Genomic DNA, 10,619 nt, shown 5'->3' with positions numbered 1-10,619 from the left:
ATATATATATATATATATATATATACATGTATACAAAGTTACATCACCATATTTGTATGTGTATGTTTATTTATAAACAGCGGTTGTTTAACAATGTGTCGCCATATACTACATCCAGTTACATATACATTTTTCTACACTCCCTCGCCCAACGAAAGCAGTTCAAGTACCTCTATTTCCTGCTTTAAATGAGGTGACACCCATCACGGTGTGTTGCATCAAAAGTTTATAACCAAGGCAGGTTTGGATATTCTAAGCTTGCTCTAAACTTTCTGTGGTTTCGATTATGTTATATTGTTTAAAAAATATAACGAAGTTTTGAAGAGGTATGTGTTTTCTACTTAATAATTTGAAATATGAGTTTTTAATTTAATTATTATTATGAAAATGTCTCTTATGTTTAAAATAAATGATACTGTATAATGTTATTTATATGTAAATATATAGGAGGCTTCTAAACGTTTACAAGAAACATTTAGAATGTTGTCGGCTTCTTCTCTGTATGAAATATATTTAGTATAGGACAACACAAGACTTATTGCAAAATATAAGAACTCGATAATACAAATAGTGATAGCAAATAAAAAATTTTTAATTAAGAATATCAAATGACACAAAAACACGATACAACAAAACCTATTACACTAGCACCCGACTCCTCACCACGTCCTCACCATGTCCTCACCATGTCCTCACATGTCCTCACCACGTCCTCACCACGTCCTCAACATGTCCTCACCATGTCCTCACCATGTCCTCACATGTCCTCACATGTCCTCACCATGTCCTCACATGTCCTCACCACGTCCTCACCATGTCCTCACCATGTCCTCACATGTCCTCACCACGTCCTCACCACGTCCTCAACATGTCCTCACCATGTCCTCACCATGTCCTCACATGTCCTCACCATGTCCTCACCATGTCCTCACATGTCCTCACCACGTCCTCACCATGTCCTCACCATGTCCTCACATGTCCTCACCACGTCCTCACCATGTCCTCACATGTCCTCACATGTCCTCAAATGTCCTCACATGTCCTCACATGTCCTCACCACGTCCTCACCATGTCCTCACATGTCCTCACATGTCCTCAAATGTCCTCACATGTCCTCACATGTCCTCACATGTCCTCACCACGTCCTCACCATGTCCTCACATGTCCTCACATGTCCTCAAATGTCCTCACCACGTCCTCACCATGTCCTCACATGTCCTCACATGTCCTCACCACATCCTCACCACGTCCTCTCCATGTCCTCACCACGTCCTCACTATGTCCTAACCACGCCCTCACTACGTCCACACCACGCCCACACCACGCCGACACCACGTCCACACCACGCCCACACCACGTCCACACCACATCCACACCACGTCCACACCACATCCACACCACGTCCACACCACGTCCTCAACATGTCCTCACCATGTCCTCACCATGTCCTCACATGTCCTCACATGTCCTCACCATGTCCTCACATGTCCTCACCATGTCCTCACATGTCCTCACCACGTCCTCACCATGTCCTCACCATGTCCTCACATGTCCTCACCACGTCCTCACCATGTCCTCACATGTCCTCACATGTCCTCAAATGTCCTCACATGTCCTCACATGTCCTCACCACGTCCTCACCATGTCCTCACATGTCCTCACATGTCCTCAAATGTCCTCACATGTCCTCACATGTCCTCACATGTCCTCACCACGTCCTCACCATGTCCTCACATGTCCTCACATGTCCTCAAATGTCCTCACATGTCCTCACATGTCCTCACATGTCCTCACCACATCCTCACCACGTCCTCTCCATGTCCTCACCACGTCCTCACTATGTCCTAACCACGCCCTCACTACGTCCACACCACGCCCACACCACGCCGACACCACGTCCACACCACGCCCACACCACGTCCACACCACATCCACACCACGCTCACACCACCTTCACACCACGTCCACTCCACGCCCACACCACGTCCTCACCACATCCACAACACTTCCACACCACATCCACACCACTTCCACACCATATCCACACCACATCCACACCACGTCCACACCACGTCCTAACCACGCTCTCACCACGTCCTCACCACGTCCTCACCACGTCCTCACCATGTCCTCACCACGTCCTCACATGTCCTCACATGTCCTCACATGTCCTCACCACGTCCTCACCATGTCCACACCACGTCCTCACCACGTCCACACCACGTCCTAACCACGCTCTCACCACGTCCACACCACGTCCACACCACGCCCACACCACGCCGACACCACGTGCTCACCACGCCCACACCACGCCCTCACCACGCCCACACCACGTCCAAACCACGTCCACACCACGTCCACACCACGCCCACACCACACCCACACCACGCCCACACCACGCCCACACCACGTCCACGCCACGTCCACACCACGTCCTAACCACGCTCTCACCACGTCCACACCACGTCCACACCACGCCCACACCACGCCGACACCACGTGCTCACCACGCCCACACCACGCCCTCACCACGCCCACACCACGTCCAAACCACGTCCACACCACGTCCAAACCACGTCCACACCACGTCCACACCACGCCCACACCACACCCACACCACGCCCACACCACGCTCACACCACGTCCACGCCACGTCCACTCCACGTCCAAACCACGTCCACACTACGTCCACACCACGCCCACAACACGTCCTCACATTTCCCTGTCACCCATCAACTGCTACACACAAACACACGAACCGTTACTCGTCATTTGCCACACAGTAACACACTCGTGTCACTCGTCAACTGCCACATACGCCTGTTACTCGTCAACTGTCAAACTGTCCGTGAACACTTCTCAACTCAAAACACAACACACAACCACCGGCTACAACTGTGTACAAAGGCGGGTACCTGTCATTTAATACACAACACGCACACACACAATCAGGGATCGAATATGTGTAGTAGTAAACCTTGTTTACGAATAATTGTTAATCATAGCTGCACTTCAATTTTTTATGCAAAATTATGTCTTAAATAAAATAATCCATGAATAAGACTAATTTTTAAAACCAAATTTTCAATGAATTTAATGTATCGATAGGTCAGGACACTTCAGAGTTGTAAAACAAACTCTCTAACGTTTTTGACAACATCTGGGGGAACATGGGAAACTCAAGAACGAAACCCATGGAAGAGAGATCGACATGGTTAGGTACATTGACGTGATACTTTACTGTACGTTTGTATGTGTGTATGCGAATGAGCAGGGATGTAAATTTAAAAAAAAATTATAACCCATCATGCAGTTTGATAAAATAACTTGACTTATGAAGCAACTGAACAAGCATTATTGTTAGCAAAAGTTTACGCATGAAATTCGAATTATTATTCTTTATTAAAAAGTTTCATTTTTTTTTCGTTATATGATTTATTTAGTTCTGATAGAAAAATGTGCATAAACCTCGTTTATCTGTAAACAACGTCTGAAATTCCAATTATTCTAAAAATATATTTTAAATGTAAAAGTATTTCGTGTTACTACTTTCTGAGCCTATACATACCCACTATTCAGCGATCGTTATAAAATTATAGGAGAGTGACGTCATTCATCAATTACCCCAAATGTATGTTCGACCTTTTGTCTTTTTACAAAAGATTATTTAACTGTTAAAATATATAAAAAAAACATGTTTCCTCTAACAAAATTTATTTTTTTCTATAGTGTATTGAAATTTTAAAAAAAAACAACATAAAAATAACCACAAAACCCCCCAAAAAAATTAATTAATAACATTAGCTGCAGACGATACAACAAGTAATAATTTTAAACTATAAAACTGTTATTGTTTGCCAAAAAAATGTCTAAAGACTTTCTTCTTTACCAGGCGAACACGAAGCTGATTTCTGTCATGGTCCGGAATCCGATTTACACAAAAACGCTGAGGAATGCAAGAAGAATCCAGGACATAAAGATTTTATTCCGGTGAAGGATTTTACTATAAATTCACTTCCTGGGGCGTACCAGGATTCAATGATGTATGAACTGATTCAGACAATGGCGTCCTTAACTGTGAAAGTCAAAGTGACATTTACTAGTATGGGGAGACCGAAGTTCTACGGGAATACAAAAGTAAGGTATCCGTTTTATGGAAGTAGGGGTAGCGGATTATTGAGGGTGGGCACGGGTAGGGTGTGGCGAGTTGATAAGTTCACTGAGGATGACAGTAAATTTAAAGGCGCATGTTCTTGTCCAAGATGTTTGGAATCTGCTGCGCCGAGTAGAATTTGGGGTAAAATCCGGGTTATGACGGCATGTCATGTGGTTTTTGACGAAAGCGAGGCTCGGAATACGTGCTGTGTTTTAGGCTACGAGGAGGAGAAAAGTGCTGTTGTATGTCTTGAAAAGTGGGAGATTGTGGAGGCGGATGTTGAAAGAGATGGGTGTTTGATTAAGTACGTAACGTGCGATATGGAGTTGGTTGATAAACTTCACACAATGTGGAGGCGGTTTGATCAGCTCTGGTCAGCTGTTGATGAGAGATACAGGAGAGTCGATGACGTGGGGAAACTGACCGTTATAGTGGCACATCCCCACGGAGGTCCGAAAAAGGTGTCGGTTGGTGAGTGGATGAGCAAGCACGTGCGGGGAGGTTGGCCGAGGTACTCAAAGTACACGTACACAGCGTGTACATGTCCGGGGAGCAGCGGGGCCTCTGTGTACAAAGTGGGGCAGGATGGGTTGTACACACATCCCCATAGTGGGACTAGTCAGGCGGTCAACTATAGTGGGGAGTGGTGACGTACGGTCTCACTGTAGTGGGGAGTGGTGGCGTACGGTCTCACTATAGTGGTGAGTGGTGACGTACGGTCTCACTATAGTGGGGAGTGGTGACGTACGGTCTCACTATAGTGGGGAGTGGTGACGTACGGTCTCACTATAGTGGGGAGTGGTGAGGTACGGTCTTATTACAGTGGGTAGTGGTGACGTACGGTCTCACTATAGTGGGGAGTGGTGACGTACGGTCTCACTATAGTGGGGAGTGGTGAGGTACGGTCTTATTACAGTGGGTAGTGGTGACGTACGGTCTCACTATAGTGGGGAGTGGTGACGTACGGTCTCACTATAGTGGGGAGTGGTGACGTAAGGTCTCACTGTAGTGGGAAGTGGTGACGTACGGTCTCACTGTAGTGGGGAGTGGTGACGTATGGTATCACTTTAATAGGGAGTGGTGACGTATGTCTCACTTTAATAGGGAGTGGTGACGTATGGTCTCACTTTAATAGGGAGTGGTGACGTATGGTCTCACTTTAATAGGGAGTGGTGACTTATGTCTCACTTTAATAGGGAGTGGTGACGTATGTCTCACTTTTATAGGGAGTGGTGACGTATGTGTCACTTTAATAGGGAGTGGTGACGTATGGTATCACTTTAATAAGGAGTGGTGACGTATGGTCTCACTTTAATAGGGAGTGGTGACGTATGGTCTCACTTTAATAGGGAGTGGTGACGTATGTCTCACTTTAATAGGGAGTGGTGACGTATGTGTCACTTTAATAGGGAGTGGTGACGTATGGTATCACTTTAATAGGGAGTGGTGACGTATGGTCTCACTTTAATAGGGAGTGGTGACGTATGGTCTCACTTTAATAGGGAGTGGTGACGTATGGTCTCACTTTAATAGGGAGTGGTGACGTATGTCTCACTTTAATAGGGAGTGGTGACGTATGTCGCACTTTAATAGGGAGTGGTGACGTATGTCTCACTTTTATAGGGAGTGGTGACGTATGGTCTCACTTTAATAGGGAGTGGTGACGTATGTCTCACTTTAATAGGGAGTGGTGACGTATGGTCTCACTTTAATAGGGAGTGGTGACGTATGGTCTCACTTTAATAGGGAGTGGTGACGTATGGTCTCACTGTAAAGGGGAGTGGTGACGTATGGTCTCACTATAGCGGTGACGTATGGCCTCATTATAGTAGGGAGTGGTGACTTACGGTCTCATTATAGTGGGGAGTGGTGACGTATGGTCTCATTATAGTGGGAAGTGGTGACGTACGGTCTCATTATAGTGGGGAGTGGTGACGTACGGTCTCATTATAGTGGGGAGTGGTGACGTACGGTCTCATTATAGTGGGGAGTGGTGACGTACGGTCTCATTATAGTGGGGAGTGGTGACGTATGGTCTCACTTTAATAGGGAGTGGTGACGTATGTCTCACTTTAATAGGGAGTGGTGACGTATGGTCTCACTGTAAAGAGGAGTGGTGACGTATGGTCTCACTATAGCGGTGACGTATGGCCTCATTATAGTAGGGAGTGGTGACCTACGGTCTCATTATAGTGGGGAGTGGTGACGTACGGTCTCATTATAGTGGGGAGTGGGGTCGTACGGTCTCATTATAGTGGGGAGTGGTGACGTACGGTCTCATTATAGTGGGAGTGGTGACGTATGGTCTCACTTTAGTGGTTATGTATTATCTCAGTCTAGTGTGGATTGGTGACGTATGGTCTAACGTTGAACATTTTTTAATTTGAATATGTCGTTTAATAATATTTTTGCTTTTGTTGCGATTGCTATATAATATTGACAATTTGATGATTATTATTCACACTATAAATTATATTCAAACTGTATGATGTAGTCTTTCTTGTAGTTAACCAAGTACATCTTCATGTGCTTTAATGAAAAATACTATTTTGAAAATATCTATGTACTATGTTGTCGGTAAATAAATAATTCTTGAGAACACTAACTTGCTTCTTCACGTAAACGTTTTAGATTCAAGTAAAGACTATCTGAAATTTAAAATTTAGTTTAGGCCATCAAATACGATAAGTTTTAGAATATTTAAGACAACTAGCAGGGCAATTATTTTACCTAATTATATTTTAGAAAAATATGGTGCATTGAAAAGATATTTTTGTTTGGCTATATACAAAGCGTATTTTTAATCAACAAAACGTGATTAGAAGTCTACAGAAAGATGACGGGACGCCGTGGCCTAGCGGTAGGGCGCTAGTTCGAATCTGGGTTCAAGGCTGCACAACCTCCCTCCACACAGCGTGCCAATGAGGCTCGATAGCTGGGGACAGCAACCCATCTAGGAGATACCAAACAAATGCTGACATGTAGTATGCCCTTGGAGGGCAAAGGGCTATGAAAGCGAATCTAAATGAAAAGCAGGATGTGATCGGAGTCAACAGCCTTTAAGGTGCGTTAAGGCTGACACGCGATACTTAACTGAGTCGGAGGAAATCCCGTCAAGATTACAATTTTGAACGAAGAATAAGAAGACTACCCCCCCCCCCTATAACCGAACTTACAAAAATACGCCCATTCTCCTTTTTTCCGTTATTGATTCTAGTTATCGTGATATACATATTTTGCCAAGCCGTTTTCTCTAAACAATTTTCTCTAAGCCTTTTGCTCTATTCACGCCTATCAACATCTGCCTCCTCTTTTTCAAACAGCAGCTATGCTTATATAACTACTTCATCCAGAGCTGTCTCAGAAAGGCTGTCTCAGAAAGGCTGTCCCAGTCAATGCTGTCTCAAACAAAGCTGTCCCAGTCAATGCTGTCTCAAACAAAGCTGTCCCAGCTACTGCTGTCTCAAACAAAGCTGTCCCAATCAATGCTGTCTCAAACAAAGCTGTCCCAGTCAATGCTGTCCCAAACAAAGCTGTCCCAGCTACTGCTGTCTCAAACAAAGCTATCCCAGCTACTGCTGTCTCAAACAAAGCTGTCCCAGTCAATGCTGTCCCAAACAAAGCTGTCCCAGCTACTGCTGTCTCAAACAAAGCTATCCCAGCTACTGCTGTCTCAAACAAAGCTGTCCCAGTCAATGCTGTCCCAAACAAAGCTGTCCCAGCTACTGCTGTCTGAAAAAAAGCTGTCCCAGCTACTGCTGTCTCAAACAAAGCTGTCCCAGCTACTGCTGTCTCAAACAAAGCTGTCCCAGCTACTGCTGTCTCAAACAAAGCTGTCCCACCTACTGCTGTCTCAAACAAAGTTGTCCCAGTCAATGCTGTCCCAAACAAAGCTGTCCCAGCTACTGCTGTCTCAAACAAAGCTGTCCCAGCTACTGCTGTCTCAAACAAAGCTGTCCCAGCTACTGCTGTCTCAAACAAAACTGTCTCAAACAAAGCTGTCCCAGTCAATGCTGTCTCAAACAAATCTGTCCCAGCTACTGCTGTCTCAAACAAAGCTGTCCCAGTCAATGCTGTCCCAAACAAAGCTGTCCCAGCTACTGCTGTCTCAAACAAAGCTGTCCCAGCTACTGCTGTCTCAAACAAAGCTGTCCCAGCTACTGCTGTCTCAAACAAAACTGTCTCAAACAAAGCTGTCCCAGTCAATGCTGTCTCAAACAAATCTGTCCCAGCTACTGCTGTCTCAAACAAAGCTGTCCCAGCTACTGCTGTCTCAAACAAATCTGTCCCAGCTACTGCTGTCTCAAACAAATCTGTCCCAGCTACTGCTGTCTCAAACAAAGCTATCCCAGCTACTGCTGTCTCAAACAAAGCTGTCCCAGTCAATGCTGTCCTAAACAAAGCTGTCCCAGCTACTGCTGTCTCTAACAAAGCTGTCCCAGCTACTGCTGTCTCAAACAAAACTGTCTCAAACAAAGCTGTCCCAGTCAATGCTGTCTCAAACAAATCTGTCCCAGCTACTGCTGTCTCAAACAAAGCTGTCCCAGTCAATGCTGTCCCAAACAAAGCTGTCCCAGCTACTGCTGTCTCAAACAAATCTGTCCCAGCTACTGCTGTCTCAAACAAAGCTGTCCCAGCTACTGCTGTCTCAAACAAAACTGTCTCAAACAAATCTGTCCCAGCTACTGCTGTCTCAAACAAAGCTGTCCCAGTCAATGCTGTCCCGAACAAAGCTGTCCCAGTCAATGCTGTCTCAAACAAATCTGTCCCAGCTACTGCTGTCTCAAACAAAGTTGTCCCAGTCAATGCTGTCCCAAACAAAGCTGTCCCAGCTACTGCTGTCTCAAACAAAGCTGTCCCAGTCAATGCTGTCCCGAACAAAGCTGTCCCAGTCAATGCTGTCTCAAACAAATCTGTCCCAGCTACTGCTGTCTCAAACAAAGTTGTCCCAGTCAATGCTGTCCCAAACAAAGCTGTCCCAGCTACTGCTGTCTCAAACAAAGCTGTCCCAGCTACTGCTGTCTCAAACAAATCTGTCCCAGCTACTGCTGTCTCAAACAAAGCTGTCCCAGTCAATGCTGTCCCAAAACAAAGCTGTCCCAGCTACTGCTGTCTCAAACAAAGCTGTCCCAGCTACTGCTGTCTCAAACAAAGCTGTCTCAGCTACTGCTGTCTCAAACAAAACTGTCTCAAACAAAGCTGTCCCAGTCAATGCTGTCTCAAACAAATCTGTCCCAGCTACTGCTGTCTCAAACAAAGCTGTCCCAGCTACTTCTGTCTCAAACAAAACTGTCTCAAACAAAGCTGTCCCAGTCAATGCTGTCTCAAACAAATCTGTCCCAGCTACTGCTGTCTCAAACAAAGCTGTCCCAGTCAATGCTGTCTCAACGAAAGCTGTCCCAGTCAATGCTTTCCCAGTCAATGTTGTCCCAAACAAAGCTGTCTCAGTCAATAACATCCTAGTTGCTCTCGATTTCGCCCCGACAAAATCGAAGAGACAAAAAAAATAAAAAATACTGAGTCCACTAATACGATTAGCTCTAAGCCGCCATCTCGTGCGTCTCTCTCAGAAGTAGGACTTAATAAATCTACATACAACAACTAAGGTTGACGTCCAGACGTATCAATAATCTAATCTTTTAATCCGATTATACTCGACGCCTTAAATACAGTTTTTTATTTGAGGCTTTTTTTCTCTATTTTGTAACGAATTATCGTCTACAGAGGTCTTTTTTTGTATCAAATTAATTTTTTTAAATGAAAAAGAAATTGAAAAATCGTTTTGTTATTTATTTGAAAGCAAAATTAAAGTCTATTATGGAAATTAAAAAAAAAAAAATTCAAATTATAAATTAAAAACTTTTTTTAAACGATCCATGATAAAAGTCGATTCGGTTTTTGAAATTATACGTTTTTCTAGCTTACAGTTTAAACCACTTCGTCCTACATAATTTTTCTCTGTAAATGTTATACAATTTTGTTAGAATACAAATAAAATTTAAATGCAAATCTTCGCTCTAGCAATACACAGTAAATCCTAAAATGACGTTTCTAAAATTACCACCAATAAAAGAACCAAAATTTTAATATTTTATTTTACAATTACAACACCAATCGCAGTAAATACATATTTACATCCAACACGAATATATAAATCCGAACAATTAAAATATTAGTTACAAAGATAATTAAACTTTTATAATATAGCATACCTAAATCACGCTAATGAAAACAAGCGACTGGGCATGATGTTGATCAAAGCCAAACTATCACTTCATATGCCGAGGTAACAGAAACAGGTAAACTCTACTTGTCCTATAGACCGTCATATTAGGAAAACTAACTTTACTATGTGAAATTTATACATATCACATTGATAAATAGCAATAATTAACTAGATCTATGAAGCCCACGTCAAAAAAAAAAAAAAAAAAAAAAAAAAAAAAACATAAATACGAAATTAA

General features: G+C 43.8%; 1 protein-coding gene and 1 long non-coding RNA gene across 2 annotated transcripts; one reads left to right on the top strand and one right to left on the bottom strand.

The window, feature by feature from the left end:
• The first annotated feature begins 219 nt into the window (after window positions 1-219).
• Window positions 220-4,207, top strand: LOC131954696 (uncharacterized). The gene is made up of 3 exons (XR_009388787.1): window positions 220-326; window positions 3,108-3,218; window positions 3,892-4,207. It is a non-coding gene; the product is annotated as an uncharacterized LOC131954696 (long non-coding RNA).
• Window positions 4,208-7,515: 3,308 nt separating this feature from the next.
• On the bottom strand, window positions 7,516-9,613 carry LOC131954693 (nuclear pore complex protein DDB_G0274915-like). The gene is made up of 2 exons (XM_059318451.1): window positions 9,215-9,613; window positions 7,516-9,087 (listed from the first exon to the last, which is right to left on the bottom strand). The coding sequence occupies exons 1-2, from the start codon at window positions 9,611-9,613 to the stop codon at window positions 7,516-7,518; spliced, it is 1,971 nt and encodes a 656-aa protein (XP_059174434.1).
• Window positions 9,614-10,619: the final 1,006 nt, after the last annotated feature.

Source organism: Physella acuta, unplaced genomic scaffold (genome assembly GCF_028476545.2).
Source record: "Physella acuta isolate Inbredline_101_S28 unplaced genomic scaffold, ASM2847654v3 ptg001018l, whole genome shotgun sequence".
NCBI lineage: Eukaryota > Metazoa > Mollusca > Gastropoda > Physidae > Physella > Physella acuta.
Note: the sequence above shows the minus strand (reverse complement) of the source record. Positions and strands in the feature narration are given on the sequence as shown.

What these genes read in the sequence shown, in the direction of transcription:
- LOC131954693 (XM_059318451.1), bottom strand. Translation starts at nt 9,613, where the DNA reads ATGTTATTGACTGAGACAGCTTTGTTTGGGACAACATTGACTGGGAAA. An exon ending in GCATTGACTGGGACAGCTTT is followed by an intron (nt 9,088 to 9,214) that starts GTTTGAGACAGC and finishes ACTTTGTTTGAG; the next exon opens with ACAGCAGTAGCTGGGACAGA.